General features: G+C 36.1%; 2 protein-coding genes and 1 long non-coding RNA gene across 3 annotated transcripts in view; 1 reads left to right on the top strand and 2 right to left on the bottom strand.

The window, feature by feature from the left end:
• Positions 1-2139: 2139 nt before the first annotated feature.
• Positions 2140-6490, bottom strand: LOC107550421 (uncharacterized). The gene is made up of 3 exons (XR_001604665.1): positions 6422-6490; positions 3565-3674; positions 2140-2446 (listed from the first exon to the last, which is right to left on the bottom strand). It is a non-coding gene; the product is annotated as an uncharacterized lncRNA (long non-coding RNA).
• A 53-nt stretch (positions 6491-6543) lies between these two features.
• Positions 6544-14098, top strand: LOC107550420 (uncharacterized). The gene is made up of 4 exons (XM_016231693.1): positions 6544-6660; positions 8165-8523; positions 10914-11107; positions 12867-14098. Exons 2-4 carry the CDS (start codon positions 8187-8189, stop codon positions 12966-12968), a joined length of 633 nt encoding a protein of 210 aa, XP_016087179.1. The 5' UTR covers positions 6544-6660; positions 8165-8186; the 3' UTR covers positions 12969-14098.
• Positions 14099-18745: 4647 nt separating this feature from the next.
• Positions 18746-23010, bottom strand: part of flvcr2b (FLVCR choline and putative heme transporter 2b) — a 9665-nt gene continuing 5400 nt past the window's right edge. The window contains exons 4-6 of the mRNA XM_016231633.1: positions 21786-21853; positions 21379-21482; positions 18746-18890 (exon numbers count right to left, since the gene is read on the bottom strand). Of these exons, the coding sequence (XP_016087119.1) occupies positions 18746-18890; positions 21379-21482; positions 21786-21853 (317 nt within the window). The remainder of the gene's footprint in view (positions 18891-21378; positions 21483-21785; positions 21854-23010) is intronic.

The following is a 23010-nucleotide window of genomic DNA, read 5'->3' on the forward strand; positions in this document are numbered from 1 at the left end:
AACAGTAATATTGTGAAATATATAATGTTACAATTTAAAATAGCTGTTTTCTATGCGAATATAAAATATAATTTATTCCTATGCTCAAAGCTGAATTTTCAGCATCATTACTCCAGTCTTCAGTGTCACTTGATCCTTCAGAAATCATTCTAATATGCTGCTCAAGAAACATTTCTGATGTCAATGTTGATTACAGTGTTGCTTCATATTTTTGTGGATGTGATCTAACTTTTGACCGCCAGTGTATAAAATAATGCATGTGAACTAATTAGCAAATTAAGTTTTTATTATAATACAATATATCACTTTCCTCGGCACTTGAAAGCGAAAGTCTTCAGATTTACAATGTTCTAGAGTAAGTTTGAGAATTATATTTTTGAGTTTTAAGAAACATTTTCTTAGACACGTGAAATCACGAAAGAAAGCCTGGATAGAGATATACAAACATTCACTCTTATCTTACGTCTGCTGAAAAATGCTAAATTAATGTTTATGTAGGCTACATTGTGACTTACAGTGTTGGGGAAAGTTACTTTTAAAAGTAATGCATTACAATATTGCGTTACTCCCTAAAATAGTAACTAATTATGTTACTTAGTTATTTTTTATGGAAAGTAATGCGTTATATTACTTTTGCGTTACTTTCGCGTTACTTTTTAAATATAAGCAGGGCTTGATTGTTTTTAATATAAGAAGTTCTATTTATAGCAAATATAAAAGCCCTTTCACACCAAAAAGTGTAATGAATAAACCTCAGGCAGAAGCCAAAGTAAATTCACGTCTGTACAGTAGAACGCAGGAGAAGAAAAAACAAAGCACAATTGGTAGTTTATCTAAAGTCATTTTTGCTTATTAGTACGGTTGAACTGGATCAGCAAAGGTCAGCAGCAAAGACATTGGTTAATAAAATGGGACTAGATACATTTGTGTTATTTAACATATTTAATTATTGCAGGTTTGTGTCATATTCTGAGTTTGCATTTCACTGTTTTAATTCATTTTGATGAATACTAAATCAGTTTTTTGTGTGTGGTATGAATTGATGCACATTCACATCTAGTCTAGAACTACAGTAACATCAGGTTCACACAGCGCACTCAACGCCTCTGTACTCCTGATTTCTCCCAGTATGGGAACAGGAGACTTGTCAGTCAATAAATGGGAAAACAAAGTAACTGGCGTTACTTTTTTGAAAAAGTAACTCAGATATTTTCTTGTAAATTAAAAAAATGCGTTACTTTACTAGTTACTTGAAAAAAAGTAATCTGATTACGTAACTCGCGTTACTTGTAATGAGTTACCCCCAACACTGGTGACTAATAACGTAAATGGCATTAAAATCAGAGAAATTCGAAAAGGCCAGTAGTATGTCTCCTTGAAAATTAATCTGTCGTTTAACATTTTTGTATCGTTAACAGTTACTTAACGTAAAACTTTGTGCGTTCATATTCTGGGCTCTTCTGCCTGGGTGTTGTTTGAACATCGCGCCACGTATTAAAAGAGTTTTTTAGCCTCTGGAATGCGAATTTGACCAGAAAATTAACCATGGTTTTATTGTAGTAAAAGTGTAGTAACCATGTTTTTTTTGGAGTATTGATTGCCATTTGTATAACCACAGTTTTACTACAAATACCATGGTTAAATTATGGTTAGTGTAGCAAAACCACGGTTTAACTGTAGGCTAGTAACCATGTTTTTTTAGTTTTATTTGTGGTAAAACCATGGTTAATTTTCCATTCGCCATTTTTACCCCTCACCCCAATTATTATATGAGCTAAAAAGATCACACTGTTTCATTAATATTATGTATATTTGAATATATTTTGGAATAAACTTTCAGAAAGTCTAAGCGTGTGCATGCTTCTTTTCATGAAGGGATAGTAACGCAGATATTTGGGTGCAGTGTGACCGTATCACCAGTAGAGGACGCCATTACATTTTTCTCTAACACTGTGAAGCCAATTAATACCCTGAAAGACATTGCTGGGGGTTTTTTTTCATAAAAGGAAATCAAGTTTAAATTGAGATCTGACCTCAATAAACCAGATTTTGAGAACTTAAATGTGAAAAGAATGTCCAGTGCTGGCAAAATATGTTCAGACTGATTAAAGTCATTACAGGACACACATAAACGGTGGTTTGGCATTTGTATAGGGACACCCACTGTATGACACAGCTGAGAACAAAACTGCTTATCTCACACTTCACACCTCAGGAATGTGTGCTGCTTTCTCTTCTATTTTTAGAGCTCAGTTGAGTTTGTGGTACTGTGGTGGTGGGACATCTGTTCTCTCAATGAACTCAAACACACATGCAGGTGGCTCAACACAGGAGATCCCGGGGGACCCAATTGGATGCCAGGCTGCAGTTTGCTGACATCCCCCTGTCACCATCTTCCCCTTGGGCTCCGGCTGAGGATGGAGCAGTTTCCTTTGATCCAGAGCTCCTGTTATTGACATCATCTCTGGGATTTCCAATAGTGATTTATACACATACACATACCTATATGCTTGTACAGAAGCTTGATTTATGAAATACTTTGGCTACTTTACCTACTGTTTGCAGCTACCATTAAGAGTTGCTGTATGTTGTACTCCTAGCTGCGTTTAACACATTTTACCATCTTTTTTGACTTTTAAGAGGGCAGTTTCCTTATATATTGAAGATTTGAGTAAATGTAGGCACATTATTGCCATTGTGGCTAACAGTTAAAAGAGTTTAAAGCAGCCTGCTGTATTAATGTTTTGGAAAGTAATCCAATTAGCTTGTAAATAAAAGAGACTTTATTTATTAAACTGATTATATTTATCCAGATCATTGAGATGGATCATTTCTTTGTTCCTTCTGGTTCAAATTTGACATTAATTTTAAAATCTTTGACTTTTCAATTGTAAACGTTGTGAGGAGCATGAGTCTTAAAGTTGTCACAGCATTTTTAACAGTACAAACCTCATAATAATGAAGGAAAGTAGATGTAAAGTAATAAATAATAATAATAATATGTCAAAATTTGACACATAATGGATTTCCTAGTCTAGTAAGAGTTAAAACAGTGCTTAGAATCAGTAGGCTAAAACCTTTTCTCTATCTCAAATCATCTTGAAGGTGCACAAATGACTAGAATTCAAACATCAAATTGAATAATCTGAATATGATTTAAGATTACCATTTTTTAAAATAGTTTTAGCTTACAATAACAACAGCTTCAAGTACTGTCTGTGGTGGATGTGTATAGATGTCTTTTACAGGCATCCTACACATCTAAACAGTAAGCTTTCCTAATACTGTGGTTAGAGGTGAAAAGGCCAGAGATTTTCTTACAGCAGTTTCCATATAAATCAAAGATTTGACTAAATATCTGTAGACATACGACTTAGACATAGGCCACTGAGGCTTCTAATTTAAAAGTATTCCAATTAGCTTTAAAAAAAAAAACAACGACTTTACTTATTAAACTGATTATATTTATCTAGATCATTGAGACTGATCATTTGCCAGGTCCTTCGGATTCAGATTTGACATATTAATCTGTCTTCCCTCAAGCATGATGTCATGCAATCTTACAGCCAGGATGTCACTTCTGATTTGTCTTCGGCTGTGTTCATTGAGCTGCAGCTGCTCGTCTGGGGACTCATTCTTCTTGCTAGGTGACTCAAGCTCCGCTCAACACGCATCTAAAGTTTAAACAGAGCAGAATGACAAGTAAACACTGTTTGGAAAAAAGGAAAAAAGGACCAGCTAGACCACAATCATAACATTGTAAATGCTAAAATTAAGAACAAATAAGTTCTTACATCTTCACTTCAACAGTTTTCCCTGTAAATGTAAACAACTAAACTAACAAAAGCTTAATGTAAATTTATAAGAGACTCTGATCAGTAGCTGCACAGATATTAGCAGTGAATCTCAACAAACACTGTCACAGTAATACAAATACGTGTGTGAACAAGCATTAAGAAATCACGTACTGTGATACTGCGCCAGCAACATTTTGAGTCATTTTACTCCCAGATATTGCAAGTGCAAAAAGTGTGTTAATGAAGGCCTGTTTGTCATACATAATACTTCTTGCAGAATGGCAGCAACAACATCATGTTTTGTTTGGCTAGCATTTGGATGACTGACAGAAGCCTAACCACACCCTGTTTTAGCAATTGTGGTTTGTTACTAGGAGTCCATGCTGTTGCTCGACCAATCAGCATGAAGAGAAGTTGACCTTCAGCTGTGGGTGTATTCCTTCAGGGCAGCCACAAAAACATATGAATGACTGGGAGATCGTCATGAGCAGCCAATCAGGATGCAGAGCTGCTCTGACCAATCACAGTTGCTTTCTGTTCTGCCGGACAGTTACCAAGTCACTGCTGCCTAAGTAAGCTGGGGTCACCTGCCATTGGTTGAAAGTGCTGAGAACCCAGCGCCTGATTGGCTGAATAAACACACTCCGTTGCTAGGGAGCTGCACCAATGACAGTGAGGCCGAAGTCAGCTGTTTGGTTTCTAGGCAGGCTTTACTTGCTGAGATGTTTTGGCGGGAGAGCGGGGAGGAAGGAGGGGGTGCTGTAGAGTGAAGTGGAGCATGTGATGTGTTTGTGTGTTTAGCTCTTCCTCTTGTAGGATCTTTCTGATGCAACATGCAGTTTTGAGGGAGGCGTCTCCTGGGCCTCTTGTGATTTTTTATTTTTTTTTAACGGGTCTTTACTATGAAACAGGAACCAATGATGTAGCTGTTGCCACGGAGGCAGCGCCAGCATTTGTTTTGCCTGGCTCTCATCTTGTAGCTCCCCATCCACAGTTACCGTAGAAACAGAGTCACTTTGAGTCTATTTCAATCCTCTTCCTCTAGTCAGTGATTTGTCTGTACCTCATCCTCATCTGAAACCATCCCAACATTTTAGCAAACTGAAATCCCTGCCAGCAATATGTTGGCCTGTACTGACTATTTAGTATGCAGGCTTTAAACAATCTATTACAAAACAAAAACTATTCTTCCTTTACATGTCAATCAACACATTCTGTTTTAGAGTTAACTAGCACAGTTTTTCATATTTAAATTGGCCATTGCAACCTCGTGGTTGAGAAGCATGGTAACAGTGTGCACAGGAATGCTGAGCCCAGTGGCTGACAGAAAGGATGATGTCATCAGAAGCCAGTGAGAACAGGAAGATTGTGATATTCAGGTGACTCACTTCCCATTTACAACAAGTGCACTTGAACCGTGCACTTGAATTGTGGCTCAAGCAGAAAATATGCATGCACAAAAATGTCAAAAATGGAAATGTGTACAAATGGATCATAATAGCCACATATATTCCTCTGTCCAAAAATGTTAAAAGGGTCATTTGATGTTGCTAAAAAGAACATTATTTTGTGTATTTGGTGTAATGAAATGTGTTTATGCGGTTTAGGAAACACACAGCGCTTCATGACATGGCGGCGGCGGCAACAATACAACAGCGAGAATAAAAGCCTTCTTTCTTTGCGTGAACATTTGGGCGGCGTTATGCAAATCTTCCCACATAGTGAGGTAGACATGTGGGGGCGTGTTTGAACGAACCGTTTTATGTAGGCGTGGTTGACTCTTAACTTTTATAAAGAATATCTCTTTGGATTTGAGACTTTAGTCTTTGCAACTTTACAGATCTTCTTTATGCACCAAGAGCTTGTAACACTCCAAAGAGAAAGGAAAAATTGAAATCGCATCATATGACCCCTTTAACAAAAAGGAAAAAGAAAAACTTGTCAGATTGACAGATGTCAAGGTCAGTGTATTTGTCCATTACAAAACCATAAAAACAAAACAAGGTTTCCTGTGAATATTAAGGATTTGCATTGACTACAAAATTAAATTACATTTGAAGACTCTTCATATTCAGAAAATGTTCACTCTTGGTTGGCTACGGGTTAGGGGTGTTTAATTAATATGCACAAAAAAAGTGAAAATTAAACACACTGTACCAAACCCATGTGTCTATCTTTCTTCCATAAAAACAAAAGGTGAATATATTTATCTCTCTCTACATATATATATTTACACAATGCTCCCAGAAGTGCCTACACAAACTGCCAGCTTTCATTTTCCAAGTTCCAGGAACATATCATGTTGTGAATATAATTTAAAAGATCTACAAATCCTCCAAAAATCTATAATGAAATCTATAATAATGAAAAACTTGCAATTTTATAGTTGGAAAACTTTCAGTCAGAAATACATAATTACTTTAGCTAATTAAGGCTGTCAATGGAAGCGTGCTTTTCACTCATTTTGATGAGTTTAAAGCACTTTTGAAAGTCTTTCAACAAATCCAACGCCAAAGCGTTTCCTTTAAATAACGTAGCCGCTAATCTCAACAGTCTGAACCTACTGAAACTGCTGAAATACAGCGCTCGATACAAGGTTTGTTCAACACAAACCCTAAACTGACCTTTTCCCTCGACGGGCACCAACAGCACGCCGCCTCGCGCTCGAGTAATTACCATATCCATGGTGGGCGTGGCTTTCTGTGCGCTCGTGTCCAATACGAACAACTCGAGCGGAGGGCGCAGAATGAAAGCGGAGCGAGTTCGTGATGGTAAATACAAGCAGAGTGAAGACAGAATAAAAGAGCGCTGATACAAAAAGCGGAATAAAAACAGCACTGACACACACATTCAAGCACTGGCGGTGAGTGTCTCTCGTTTCTGTCTTTTATTTGCTGCAGTTTCATTGTGTATTTTTTGTGATTTCTGTGATTTACTACAGTTTTAGAACTGAAATGATTCTGTTTTTGTCCTTAAAAAACTAAGTTTCAGTGACCTGATCTGTGAAAGAGAGTGACAAAAATGTTAAATGACAGAATAAAGATCACAACACACTGAAATATCCCCAACATGATATTCTGATTTGCCCATCTGAAGTTTATAAAATTGAAATATCAAAAAGTGACAATCACATTAAGGCTCATGTGGTCCTGATTTTTTATGCATTTGTTTTTTCTATGGTATTACTTGGTGGAATATGCTTTATTTTGAATTCCCTGCTGAAGAAGAAGAAAAAAAAACAGCCTAAAATGGTTTGTTAAATAATAAGAGTGGTTTATGATGGTCTGCAATAGTCTTTCAACCTGGCCAAGCTGGTTTTCTGTTTGCCTCTTGAAAAAACCCTCTATAAAACCAGCCAATTGACAAGGGTAACCAAACTGGGAGACCACCTAAGACCAGCAAACCATCTTGGGCTGGTTTTTCAGCAGGGATTAAGAATGTTATTCTCATTAATAATCATCTGTCCATATGATAATCTCTATTAATAGAATTACACTTTTTAAATGATAATTTGTTCTGATGACTACAGCATTCATGCTAACAAATTCAGCAGAACAAATGCCTCAAAACTCGTCATGCAATCTCTCAGTTTGACTCATTTTACTGCAGCTGCCATGTATTATATGAAACTATTCTCTTTGAAAGCATCTGTACTAATCTGCATTGTAACTCTCAGGTGACCAGATTATTCATGAACACTTCATAAACGGATTTGTTTGTTATGAAGGTGCAGATATGAATGGTATTGTTTTCTGGGAAACGGCGGTAGACAGAACCCCTGAGTGCAGGCCTGAAACGTCCCCTCATTTGAATGAGGCTCCTTTGAAATGTTTGTGATTAGTCATCTCACTGCTGCACTTTGACGCCAGAAGTTGCACTTTATGAGCCGATCTACTGTCAGATCTGAATTATTCATTGATAAACCAAATAGAACCAAAAGCCATCTAGATCAGCCATGGTTATTTGTTTTTGTGAATGTGGGAGTTGCGGAGAACATACTATACTTGTGCATAATTTGGGATAGAAAAATAAATAAGCTTATCAACTTTTCAAAAAATTTTTTTTTAAGTTGTTTATGTCCAAAACTGTGCATCCAATCAAATGATCTGTCATTTGGCAATAGCTACCCAATAAATAAATAAATAATACATTCAAATCTTTGATTTTGTTTACTTTGTAGCACATTAACAATTTTGCCATTGTGTTTGGTCGCCACTTAATGTCCTGAAGCAAAACAACTGCATTAGAAAGAATAGTTTTTTGAAGTTTTTTTGAGGCTCCATGTCATATTATGTAATACAGAATCAATGAACAGCATGTGAATTCTCATACAGTTGCACAGTGTGACAATCCGTGGTATATTTCAGGGTGGATTTGCTGACTCCGCCGATGGATGATGAGGAGGACGAACAGCTTCCTCACTGCTGTGAAACACCGCTAAGAAACAAGAGCTCAGAGAACAGAGACGGGAGAGGTGGAGAGGTGGGACAAACAGCTAACAGACACGGACGCTTTGAAGACAGATCAACGCAGACTGCCAGCTCTGTGCTGAATTCAGTGAGAAACGGAGATATGGCACCATTCCAGGGTTTAGAGGGAGATGCATCATCTCCCTGCAGAGCTGTGGATGCCAGGACTGCATTTGGGGTTAACTGTGGAACCGGGGGCCTTGCGTCACTTACTATGGCCCCTGGGGCCTCAGAAGGGCCAAGAGCACTTTTTCATGGTAGGGAAACAAAATATGCATCATATAGTCATATATGCATCACAATATGTACACCTGGAATTTTTTTAATTTCTGAATATATTATGATATTAGATCAAATATTATATAAAATAAATATAAAATATGAATATGAAACATTTTTAAATAAATATGAAATATTAATGTAAAAATAACATTTTTTTCTATCTATCTATCTATTGATCTATATATAGATAGAAAATATTTTTATATGATTTTTACAGTAATATTTTATATTTATTAAAAAATGTTTCATATTCATATTATATATATATATATATATATATATATATATATATATATATATATATATGTATATATATAATAGAATATATTATGATAACAGTTAAAACATTTATTTTAAATTTAAATTTTTGCCCTGAGCATTTCAATTTAAAAAATAAAATAAAGTTGTGTTGAAACTTAAAGGTGCCATAGAATGCATTGATACGATATTTTAAATTGTTCTCCGATATCTACTTAGAAGGTATGTGGCTTAGGTAAGGACAAAAAATCTGGTTTTACATGTCCATTTACAACCCAAGGATTTGTTCCTAGAATGAAATGGTCTGTTTTTACCTTATTTGGAAGGATCATGAATAATAATGTTGAGCTCTGCTCTGATTGGCTGTTTCACAGTGCAGCTAATTTCAGTAGCTCACACAGCAGGAAGGAAACAGAGGGAAAATATATATTTCAATACTGTCTCCCGCAGTTATATCGTTCGGTAATTATACCAGTGCGGCTCATTTCAGTAGCTCACACAGCAGGAAGGAAACAGAGGGAAAATATATATTTCAATACTGTCTCCCGCAGTTATATCGTTCGGTAATTATACTGTATATAAAATGCGGGCATCAGGGAGCCGCTATTAATATGCGGCGCATTAAAACTGCTTGCGAATGCACGATCGCTTTTTACTTTCACTTTCGAGATTTGCGATCGCACGTGCTCTGTGTAAACTACAGCGGCAGTACTTACCACAAATTTTACAAGATCAGATGCTTGTCAGTGGTGCTCAGGATCTGTAAATCATTCGCCATCATCCTCAGTCATCTCTCCTTACTCTGTTAATGTGGTAAGTGAAATCTGATGTACTGTAATGTAACAGGCTACCGCTAGCAAGCAGCTAACATGTCCCTTTAGTGGCTCGCATTATTTTATTAGAACGCGCGTAATTTGTTTTCCGTGCCTTTCTGAATATACACACCAACCTATCCCTGCACTTCACATCCCCTGCACAGCCTGGAACATAAAATTTATTTCCATGATCTGCCATTTTTGCTATTATCCTCGCTTGTTTCTTCACAATATGTGCAGAACTTCTGATGATTCGGTTGTGCAGGTCCGGCTGGCGGCTGGCATAGAACATGGGCGGATATATGCAAATGTTGGGGGCGTAACTATTAGTAATCCCGACTGTAATGTCACAGTCGGTGTTATGTTCTGATTCGCCTATTTTTCAGTGGTCTTTTGCATGCACGAGATTTATATGAGAAGGAGGAAACAATGGTGTTTGAGGCTCACGGTATGTCATTTCCATGCATAGAACTGTTATTATTCAACTATGCCAAGGTAAATACAGTTTTCCATTCTATGGCACCTTTAACGTTACAAATTAAAATCAAGTTAATGATTTTCTTTTAATTTAATCCCTAAACATTTTTTTAATATTAAAATAATATATTAAAGGGATAGTTCACCCAAAAATGAAAATTCTGTCATTAATTACTCACCCTCATGTCGTTCCAAACCCGTAAGATCTTCGTTCATCTTTGGAACACAAGTTAAGATATTTTGGATGAAATCCGAGAGCTCTCTGACCCTCCATAGACAGCAAGGTAACTACCACGTTCAAGGCCCAGAAAGGTACCAAGAACATCGACAAAATAGTGCATGTGACATCAGTGGTTCAACCGTAATTTTACAAAGCCACAAGAATATTTTTTTGTGCGCAAAGAAATAAAAAATAACGACTTTATTCAACAATTCTTCTCCCCCGAGTTACCATCTACCGCCATTAGTGAGAGTAACATGACGTTGTGTTTGTTTGTTTTTTTGCGCACAAAAAGTATTATCATAGCTTCATAAAATTACGGTTGAACCACTGATGTCACATGCACTATTTTGTCGATGTTCTTGGTACCTTTCTGGGCCTTGAACGTGGTAGTTACCTTGCTGTCTATGGAGGGTCAGAAAGCTCTCAGATCTCATCCAAAATATCTTAATTTGTGTTACAAAGGACTTACAGGTTTGGAACGACATGAGGGTGAGTAATTAATGACAGAATTTTCATTTTTGGGTGAACTAACCCTTTAATAGTAATTATTATCGTACAATATAAAAATATAAATATTGTTTTTATCCTTTAGGAAATGCTGGATTTCGTGCACACTTCCCCGCACTGTTTGAACCCCTCCTGGATGGCACACAAAACGCAGAAGAGGACGAAGGGAGACCAGAAGAAAAGGAAGACGAACGTGACGTGGGAATTAGTGTGGAGATTCAGATTGGACGTAAACTGCGTGAAATGGGGGATCAGTTTCAGCAGGATCATCTTCAGCTGGTAAGAGTGATTTCAGATGAGACTAGTTCGTTTCTTTTCCTCAAGGCCGATTTGAATCAAACGGGTTAAACGGCTCCACAGGTGTTTGTGCACAAAGTCTGTGGTTTTCATTGCAGTGGTTTCTGTCACGATGTGCAATGACATCATCGTCTGTTATTTCAATGCTGCATATGCAAATGCTCAGTGGGAGAGATGACATCATTATTGGTTTAGCCATCCTGTTTACTTAAGTTCTCTTAGATCTTATCAAATCGACACCAATAACTTTACAGTAAATGATGGAAACGTTTAATCACTAGTTGATGTTTTTATAACAACTTTATGTATAAATGTACAAAGTCGTAAAACAATTAGTTTTACTTTTTTAACTATTTATAAAACTACAGTCTGCATGACTATTGAAAACACCATTATTTGGTTTTAATTAAGGTTTGTGGTCAAGTTACATTAGTTTAAAGTGTTTTTGAGGGGCGCGGGGGTTAATAACAATGATATAGGAGAGTATACTAATTTTAAAAAGTGCCATTTTATCATGTAAATATGGCCATTGAAGAATTTATATTAAGTTATGCGTTCTGTAGTTTTTAAATTAAAAACAGCAGATGAAAACAACATGGTCTGCTTCAATAAAGTGATGAGTTTTAGTTTTGCTAGACGTAAACATTTTCCGTGTGTGAGAGTTATTCACATTTATTCATTCAAAGTGACTTTTAACGCTTACTTTTTGTATGAGAGAGGAGGGATAAAGTTAGATTTCTCAAGGTCTTCAGTAAATGCCAGTTGAATTGAATGTCTACCCAGGCCGGCTGTAGTTTGTGTGTGATCTCAGAAAGAGGATGTGAAGTGAGTTTATACTGCAGGCTAAATTTAGACTCTGACTCAAGGTCCACGTCAGCAGGCATGTGACCACAATCTCAAAAGTAGGCTAATGTAACACCTTTAGTAACACTCTGTATGTTGCTGAGCCGCTACAACTGAGATGTTTTAATGCACTTGCAGATTGTAGATTTTATAGACCGTGAATTGTGTAGAAATCAGCCGTCATGAGGTCAGATACGATCAAAAATGGAAACTTCATGTCCTCACAGATCAAACGGGCTGAATCATTTTAATTAAAAAACTTGAAAGATGACAGTCCAACTAGGAATAAATGGGTCAGGATCATTTAAATTGGTTAATCATAATTACAGTTTGCTAACTCTTTTAAATCCAGCATGCCTTCAGTAAGAGCGCCAGCTTATGCAATACACTGCAATACTCAAGAACTACAACACACGCCCACAACACAGCTGATTGGCTGCTTTAACTGTTAATCAGGGAGATTTAGAGGGAAGGGGAGGAGTTTGAAGTGAAGCTTGAAACCAGAGCTCCATCTAATGGCAGACACATGCCATTTTGACTCTGTTTACTTTCTTAATAGATGCTCCTGGTCTTACTGAGCATGATTTATTTAAAATAACTTTCCATTTCCACAAGGGGAAAATAAAGTTAACCAATAATTAAATTGCTATTAAGTCATGATTGGCATTTTAGGTTATTAACGTAAGTAATGGAACCTTCTAAAAACACTTTCCTCTTAGAAATGTCACATTATGGAAGTAAAATGGGTTGTGAATGCCTATTGATGTGGACTTTAATACAATTACTTAATTACATTTTTAAAAGATATAGTTTTATAATAATGCCTCTCTTGGCTAATAAAATGCAATGTCTTCTTTAACCCACGTTAACATTTTTTTACCTGATTATTTTTGTGCAGTTCACTCAAAGGGGCCAGATGGGTTTGTTCCAGCTAGTGACGACGCTCTACAACTTCCTTTTTCCTCATGAAAGACCCCAAAATGCAAGAGCCCAGAGATGAGAGGCCACGGCGCACCTGTTCAGGTGTTCCTGTTCATTTGGAGCTCAAATTAGTTTTACACAGCACTGTAAGATTTGCAAAGATCTGGATTTACCTGGCTCTAAAAGAAGGTTGCCGCTGGTCGGAGACTTCCCACTTTTTTCTGAAGAAGCCATTCTCAAAATGGAGCGTTGGAGGAAATTTTCTGCAGGTTGCATATCAATATGAAGATATTAATATTCTGCCTTATGTTTCCCCAACACGTTCACATATGAGCGGATCTTAGCGCCTTAATAAAACCCTCAGAAGAAGAAAGAACTGCTTTAATTGGAACAAACTGTGAGAGTACTCGAGGTCAACAGCATTTGAGTATTTGTGCTGACTTGAATGCACCTACTGAACGCTGATGCATCCCAGAACGGCTTATGCTTGATTCACTGCTGTTAACAGTGTTATTGGGACAGAGTTGAAGGACAGAACGGACGTGACGCGACACAAGCCAGAGGCCAGTAACATTCTTCTTAAAGGACCGACACGGAACTGAAAAAAATTTGGTCAAATGCAGAAAAACAACTTGAACATCAGGTTTTAATACCTGTATAACAATGATGAGCCATTTCTGAGAACAAGGAGACAAATATGAATTTTGTGATTTTTAAAGGGTCATGTTTTCTCATTAAGGGAGAATGTACCATAAAATTATTTAATTTACAACAATTTTACCCTTCTGAAATATTAGTTTGCCTTACTGTTCTGTTCTGTCATATATCACTGGCATTACATAATGACATGATTTCTCTCAGGCACTGAAGTATTACTTGAGATATCAATGTTTAAAGCATCTCTTTAGTAATTAGTGACATTCAAAATGTGCTCAAAGAGCAATACACCAAATCATCTTCTACAGTACAACTCAAGCGATAAATGCAATCAATAATATCTAATCTAATCTACAAGTTACCATATAAGAACCTATTAAAGTTCTAGTAAGAGTTGTGTTGGTATGTATATGTCAATCAAGTTATTATAAAGAGGTTTTTATTACTGTAATTGTCTAGAGAGGGAAAGTGTCCTCTGGATAGCTTAAATAGTTTAATTAAAGGGCCAGTTCGCCAGAAATGAATATTACCGTATTTGCCCGAATATAAGACAACCCCCTTTTTTCCAGATGTACCTTTTGGAAAAAGGCTTTTTAAAAACCAAATCTTGTTTTTTCTCAGTGAAACACATTTTGTCTTCAATTATTTTCATATTGCATATTTTTCCTATTTTCATTTTTGTTTTGAAAGTATGGTAAAAACTGGTCAAATGTACCAACAATCACATTTAAAATATACACTTTTTGATATACCATTAAAAAAAAAAAAAACCAGGTAGCCCATCTGAATTAGGACATTTAGGCTATCCATCTAATAGTAGCCTACCAAACTCTTATTAACAGTAGAAGTTAAATCTTACTGTAGTCTTCAAATCTGGGTACTGTCTTACGTTTTAAAATCACAAAGAGAGTTTGGTCCCATCAGGCTAACGTGACCGTCACGGCTCATGCAGCTGTAAGCTTTTCTTTTTCTTTTGTATTTCCTCGCGATCTTTACAACACGCATTACATTACGTATTTCATGGCACACTGGTTTTATGCGTATTTGGCGCCACCTATTGTTGTGGGTGTATTATTGACATGTCAAAGTCTAGACCCCGAATATAAGACGACCGCGTTTTTTCAGATGTATTTCCAAGAAAAAAACATCGTCTTATATTCGGGTCAATACGGTATGTAACTTTTACTCACCCTCATGTCATTGCGAACAGTCTTGTGTTATTTTCTTTCTTCCATGCAAACAAGTTTTTGGTTTTCGTCAGGGTAGCGCCAGGTTTAATTTTGGCGGGAATGAAAACGAAGCGGTGAGGGATAGAACGTAGTCACGAAACAAAGACAAAAACTGTAAGTTTTGAAAATTACATTGATTTAGGACTTTTTATAGCAAACTTACATGCCATCTTAAAAAAACTGTCCATCCATCACAGACTCGTGCTACATTCTAAATGGCGTCTGTCCAGGTTTGTAAACGATGACAGTTTAAAATTTTTTTTTTTATCGTGAACTGTCCCTTTAAGAATGAGGACAATAATGAACTCAGATGTAGATTTCTACAGGGGCGGCTAATGAGACGCACCACGTGACTGGCTAACGATCTGATTTGAATATTTAAGAGTTTGTAAAAAAAAAAAATTGGGATAATTTATTTTCCACATATATATTTGTACACCCATACTGTAAAGTGATATTAATATAAATATGAGATTAATAATTTAATTTATCGAAAATAAATATCGTTCCATGCTTTTTTGTGGTACAATCTACTGAGGTGCCTGTACTTTTGCGGTTTACAATTTTACATGGTTTGCTTGTGCATTATCGATAGTTTATAAAATAATGTCGTCAGTATAGTGTTAGAGACCATGAAGACGGTGTGAATATAATACAGACAGTCAGAGTCCACAAAATCCACATCATTCCTTTGCAATTATTCCGATTTCAGACCATTTTCCACAAGATTTTCCACGGAGGTGATGTTCCAGTGCTGTGATGTGTTCTGACAGGTGTGCCTCAAATGCTTGTGTATTGGGAACAATGTCACTTGCAGACAATCAAACAGCTGAAGGTGCCTTAGAACAGCAGGCCAAACGATGAAGGTTTGATATCATCATCATCATCACGCTGGGCTTCAGTCACAGCACCCAAACATGTGGATTATAGATCATAAACGAACAAGTATAGCAGCCGGGTGAATAAATACCTCCACCTAAACAACAGGGAGCTCAGGCAGACTCTCAAAGAGAATGTGAAGTGATGATTTGCAGGAACAGGCTGCTGCTGCCTCTTCATCTGAAATGCCCTTTCAAATGCACTTGTCTCAGAAAGTTGTCAGAGGAGTTCAAATGTCAAGCTGTTTTTACTTTGTTTGGAATGTGTACGGGACGTTACTGCTGGTTCTTTTTCAATTTTTCCTACTTAAAATTATTATACAGTTTGATAAATATATGAAATGCTGTTATAAAATTGTGAAATAAGATGTCTTTTTTTTACGTATATCATAAATGCTGACACTTTTTCTGCAATGTTCACCGCATTAAAATATTTATGGATACTCATTTGATGTCTGTTTGTGATTATTTTTCAATTTGAGAGATTATATATAGCCTACTGTATATATTATTAACATATACAATTTTAAAATAATAAAATGTATGATTACTATGAATGGGATTGCTCTTAATTATGATTACCAAAAATCATAGTTAATTATTGTACATTTTATATATATATATATATATATATATATATATATATATAATGTACAATAATTAACTAAAATTAATTATAATTGTACAATAATTAACTATGATTACTATTTATGGTAATAATAATAATTATATATTGATAATATAGATTAATATTTAATTTAATATAATTTAATATAATGTATAATTATATTATTCATTATATTTGCATTGTAATAAATTTGATTATAATTGTATATATAATTTCACGAAAATATAGAGCTATATAAATATAATTTATTTTAAAATAATACAATTTATGATTACTATTAATTGTAATAATAAGAATAAGAATATGGGTGTTACTGAAAAGCATGGCATTGTATTATTCAGTGTCAGGTACAATAGGCAGATAGTAATAATACTAAAACATTTTGCAAAACATTTTTTTTTTAATTTTAAAAATTAAATATAACAGTAATGTGCTTTATAGGTTAGATTTGTTTTATTTATTACAATTTATTCAGGTGGTCTTTTTAGAACTTTAATTAGGGTCAAAAAGAAAACTGTATAAAAATAAAGTTATTCAGTGCTTATTACTGCATAGATAGTATATTAAAAATGTGTTGAGCTTTGGTTTCTATTCTTAAATTCATGCAATACTGAAATGCTCCACATTCTTATTGGTTTCATCGTAGGATTTTTTTCAAACTTTCAATGAAAAATTGTTTAGAGAAATAAGACATTTTAAATGTCAACATTAATAATTTAAATCATCAATTGATAAACTAGTTATAAAATTAAAATATATCCTACTTGAGATGATTAGCGATCAAATAAACACAAATGATCACACCATACAAACAAACACCTGATCATTCCCTGGCTGTTATAAACACTGGACTCAATTCAAATAAACACACACACACACACACACACACACACAGCATTACTCAAAAGTCCCAAGGCAAAGGAAAAATAAATCAAAATTCAAGACCAGATGAAAACTATAAAAGATAAACATGCCACACGATCCGTCCTGCGATCACATTAGAGTTTGGCTTCAAAAGCTTGTGCCAGTGATGCTTCCACATGGATCTGCAAACACAAAACACATCACTATTAACAGATATCACAGTAAAACGGCACCCCCTGGTGGCCACTAACCAGTTTCATGCACACATCCGCAGTTGGTATGCTAGTGAAAAAAAAAATCACAAATAAAATCCACAAAAAAGGGGACGTGACATGTGCCCAAGTATGGTGACCCCTACTCGGAATTAGTGCTCTGCATTTATCCCATCCAAAGTGCACACACACAGCAGTGAACACACACACATACCCAAAGCAGTGGGCAGCCATTTATGCTGCGGCGCCCAGGGAGCAGTTGGAGGTTCGGTGCCTTGCTCAAGGGCACCTCAGTCGTGGTATTGAAGGTGGGAGAGAGCGCTGTACATTCACTCCCCCCACCTACAATCCCTGCCCGTACAAGACTCGAACCATTCTCTCTAACCATTAGGCCACGACTTCCCAATTAAATGAGTGGATAAATGTTAGTACACATCGAACAACCAAACTACAATGACCTCGCACACACGTACAAAGCTCAAGGGTGAAGCGTTCAGATAGAGCAGGCAAAAAAATCATGAACATTGGACTCTGAAAGAGAATCAAAAGAACATCTGAATCACTTTATAAGCGATAATTAAAATGGGTCTCATTGAGTGTGAATCAGAAGGGCTGATCGGGTGTGCCACCCATACCTGAACCACTGTCAGCAATAAAATCAAGCAGTGATTGATTGATCACATGTGTGTGGAGGGGTGGAGAGACGTCCCACTGTGATCCTGAACGTCTGACCTGCCCAATGCTGCCTGTAGAGACACACACACACACACACACACACACACACACACAGATCTGTAAACATGAATGGATTTGGACAGATAGGAAACTAGAACAGAGAATGAGATGATCAGTGGAATAAAAGGTTGAGTTAAAAACATCCCATTCATGATGATGAGTGGAAAATAGAATGGAATAAGTGGAAAAATGGAAAAGGGAGAACAGCATAAGTAGAAAAAGAGCAATGGGAAGAGTATGATTTTTTTGGTTTTTACAGAAATTAATACTTTTGTTCAGCAAGAATGCATTAAATTGATCAGAAGTGACAGTAAATACATTTAGAATGTTAAAAAAGATTTATTTTTCAAAAATTATGTTTGTTTATTTATTTTTCTACTTTCTATTTCTCAGAAACACACAAAAAAATGTCATGGTTTCCACAAAAATATGAATGTATAATACTCAGAATTTTTTTTTTTTTTGAGCATCAAATTAGAATGATTTTCTCAAGGATCGTGTGACACTGAAGACTGGAGCAATGATGCTGAAAATTCTAATTTGCATCACAGGAACAAATTACATTTTCATATAGAAAACAGTCATTTTTAATTTTTTTGATTGTTTTTTTTTAATTAAATAAATGCAGCCTTGGTGTGCATAAGATACTTCTTTCAAAACCATTTATAAAATAGTACGAACTCCAAACTTTTGAATGATAGTGTAGTGTTTATGAGAGGAAAGTGACCCAGATCCAAGGTAAAAGCATAAAGCACCAAACCCACAAGCGACATCAGATACACGGCTAGTGTTGTTTGTCTGTGGAGACAAGACATAACAGAGACATGGGACAGGTTAAATCTTTCATCAGGATCCAACATTTAGATCCGAGTATGATTGGACAAATGAGTTTGATCATGTCATTCTTAGCAGCTGCACATACATGTAGATCCAGAAATAACATTTCACTTGATTTTGTAAAACAGCATCTGCCAAGTCTGAATGTAACATTATCTTGGCGTTTCATCAACTATGAGCACTTTACAGAATTATTAGTGGAAAAATTGTTGCTTTTGTTGGAAATGATGGCACAACTGTGGGACAGTCATAATATGTGTAACAAAATATATCAATAATGTTCACATAAAAATAATATTATTTGTGATTGCTTTACTCTTTGTTTAGATTTTTTTTTTTGAAAAATTTAATATTTTTATCACGGCATTTCATATTTAAAAAAAATTATAAAAATTAAATTAATACTTTTATTCAGCAAGGACACATTAAATTTATTAAAAGTGACAGTGAAGACATTTATAAAAGATTTCTATTTCATATAAACGCTGTACTTTTGAACTTGCTATTCATCAAAGAATCCTGAAAAATAAAATGTATTACAGTTTTTACAAAAATATTAAATGGCACAACTGTTTGCAGCATTGGTAATAATAATAAATTTCTTGCAGATCAGCAAATCAGAATGATTTCTGAAGGATCATGTGACACGGAAGACTGGAGTAATGATGCTGAAAATTCAGCTTTGATCACAGGAATAAATTACATTTCAAAATATATTCAAATAGAACATAGTTATTTTAATTTGGAATAATATTCCACAATACTGCAGTTTTTAATGTTCATTCAGACTTGGTGAGAATAAGACCCTTTTTTCAAAAACATTTAAAGGGGTCATATGATGCGATTTCAATTTTTCCTTTCTCTTTGGAGTGTTCTCCAAAGATCTTGGTGCATAAAGAAGATCTGTAAAGTTGCAAACACTAAAGTCTCAAATCCAAAGAGATATTCTTTATAAACGTTAAGAGTCAGCCACGCCTACCTAAAACCGCTCGTTCTAACACGCCCCCACATGTCTACCTCACGATGTGGGAAGAAGGCGTAACTTTTACTCTCGCTGTAGTATTGTTGTTACCGTGTGTTTCGTTGTGAAAGCAAAACTACTTTGTTTGGCCTTCCAATAGAGGACGATATCCGCTTCGTCATGCCTAGAGCTGATCCGTGCTGGTCGCTGAGGAAATACATCAACTTCGCGCTGTGGATCGCCGGATCACCTTTCACCGTGGACGAAGCGGAGTCCAGCACGGGGTCGTCACATGTGGTTGCCGCAAGCCTGCCGGCCTCCGCTCACCCGGGAGACGGCATCACAGTATGGTAGGGGCGTAACATTTCCGTCACACGCTTGAGGTATTTGGCCAATCACAACGCACTGGATAGCTGGCCAATCAGAGCACACCTCGCTTTTCAGACTGATGAGCTTTGTAAAAATCGACTCGTTTCAGAAAGGCGGGGCATAGAGAAGAAACAATATTGTACAGTTTGTGGAAAATAATGTGTTTTTTTAACCTTAAACCGCATAAACACATCTCATTACACCAAATACACAAAATAATGTTATTTTTAGCAACATCATATGACCCCTTTAAAATTTTTTACTGACCACAATATTTGAAAAGTAGCAAAATGTAAATATCAGTGAACTCCAGTGACACAATATTGTCTGAAGTTGAAGAAACACCCACCACATTATTAATTTGTCATTTCAGTGCAGTATTGTGTGTGGAAAGTGCCAACAGTGTTTCCCACAGATTTACACTCTATGTGTGGCGGCACTTCGCCTGGGGGAAATATATATGTAAATTATGTAAATATAAAACAGCAGACGGGCTTATTGAAAGTGCAAATTCACGCTCTTCCAGCAGGAGCGATTTAAGAGCGGCAGAAATAGCGGTTTCCCTGGTAACGGCAGAACACAAAGCAGCGCTGTGCTCATAAACGCTGCTTTATTAGGCATTATAGGAAAGATTAAATGAAAAATGACATCAAAACTTTTCTGAAGACAATAAAGATACATTTATATAAAAACACCCGTGCTGCGTTTTGACTTTGAAACATGCAGTGCTTTATTCAACGAAGTCAAAGCCTTTTGGAAAATCTATTTGTGGCGGGCCGCAATCAATGTATGGGAAACCCTGGTCAATGTAAGTTTTTACACTAAGACATTTTGTCCTTCATTCTGCTGAACAAAAGAAACATCACAATGTCCAGGAGGGGAAGGCATGCTGCGAGGGGTCAAATACACTTAGACAAAAGGTCACGGGGTCACTAAGGTCTAGGTTCATGGGTCAGTGATTCAAACACCTGGACAAACACACTAAACCAAAGCATGTGAACAGACTCATGGGTGGGAAGGACTCAATAGCACACTTATCTTCAAGGAGGAATGAAGACAAACATTTAGAGCACTGTCACTGTCTGAAGGACATTTCAAGATTAAAATTCAGCTTCTTACTTGTATGTCTTAGATTGGTCTAACCAGATCCCACAGATGAGGGATCCCACCATGCCAGCGATCACGATGGTGAGGCCGATCCTGCCGGCGTTCACCTCCTCTCCCTGTTCAAAGCAGAGCAAATATTCACTTGCATTCCAGTGGAGGCTGGTGGAAAATGTTCTCGGTAGGGTGACATATCCAACAATTTTTGCATACATCCTGGTATGATTTATCCCAGTATAACAAAAGGAAAAGTATTAAGACTTGAAACATTTTAAATAAAGATAATTGTTTTACCAAGTTCAAGATTAGGTTTGATGATGATTCTCACAAAACTAAAAAATCAATTCAGTTATTATGTAAATTGAGTGTAGGTCAGGGGCTCTCGTGATTGGCTGGATAGGAGGTGGGTGGGAGGGACTTACAGGATAGTGTTCAATGATCATTCGGTTGAGAAGCGTACTGACACCATAGAAACAGCCAACATTCAGCCCTGATGAAGAAAAACAGATCATAAAGACAGAAACATGCTACAAGAATAAACTGGCAGACAGATGATTTAGTGTGTATCTAGTAAGCAATAAATGTCTTCACATTTCTGAAGCAGCTGTAAAGATATAAAGAGCTCTGCATTCCTGCAGGATTATTTCTGTCAATGTTCAGCCAGGTTAAATGCAGCTACAGGCTTCTCATGCAAGTGTTGCACGGGTGTGTGTGTGTGTGTGTGGATAGATCATAAACTCAGTGTTAATGTAGTTCATGCCAGTCAAGGTATGACTATTTCTGTTTAGTACTTGATTTTTTACTTTTTTCAGAAGACAAATAGTTATTTTCCATTTACTTGCACAATCATGCAAATTAAAATTACATTAAATTAACCTTCATGCCATTACAAGCTAGTCATATCTAATAAATGCTTAATACATATGTATGCTCTCCAAGGCTGCATTTATTTGATCAAAAATACAGTAAAAACAGCAGTATTGTGAAATAATAAAATACCGGTTTTCTATGTAAATATATTTTAAAGTTTAATTTATTCCTTTGATGCAAAGCTGCATTTTTAGTGTCACATGATCCTTCAGAAATCATTCTAATATGCTGATTTGCTGCTCAAGAAACATTTCAGATTATTATCAATGTTGAAAAGAGTTGTGCTGCTTCATAGTTTTGTAGAAACCTTGAAATATTTGACATTTGAATTTAAAGGTATAACATCAAATCCACAGCAATTTACTAAAAAATTATTTTTATTTTTGAGAAATCAACACTGCTATGCAATTTGGCTTCCTGGTTTGGGACTAGAAGGTGCAAAGTAAATTTTTCTGCCCCATAACCACCTTTCTGGCACCAAAATCCTAGTTACAATATTATATAATATTCAAAATATAATATAATATAATATAATTTTTTTAACATTTTTACAGTGCACAATGTGACTATGACTGTGAGTAACAGCACCTGTGTGATCTGAGGTATCATTCATGCAAGTTATCTTTAGTTATGCTGAAGTTTAATAGTTAGTGTTACAGTCCTGCTTACATGAGCAAACAGCACTGACTATAGAACTATTCATGCTTATGTTCTCAGTAACAAACTACGACTGTGTGTTTAAATGGCAGCAAGCATAATGCACCACAGTTTAGGTCC

The sequence above is a fragment of the Sinocyclocheilus grahami genome, unplaced genomic scaffold (genome assembly GCF_001515645.1).
Source record: "Sinocyclocheilus grahami isolate Dianchi unplaced genomic scaffold, SAMN03320097.WGS_v1.1 scaffold397.1, whole genome shotgun sequence".
NCBI lineage: Eukaryota > Metazoa > Chordata > Actinopteri > Cypriniformes > Cyprinidae > Sinocyclocheilus > Sinocyclocheilus grahami.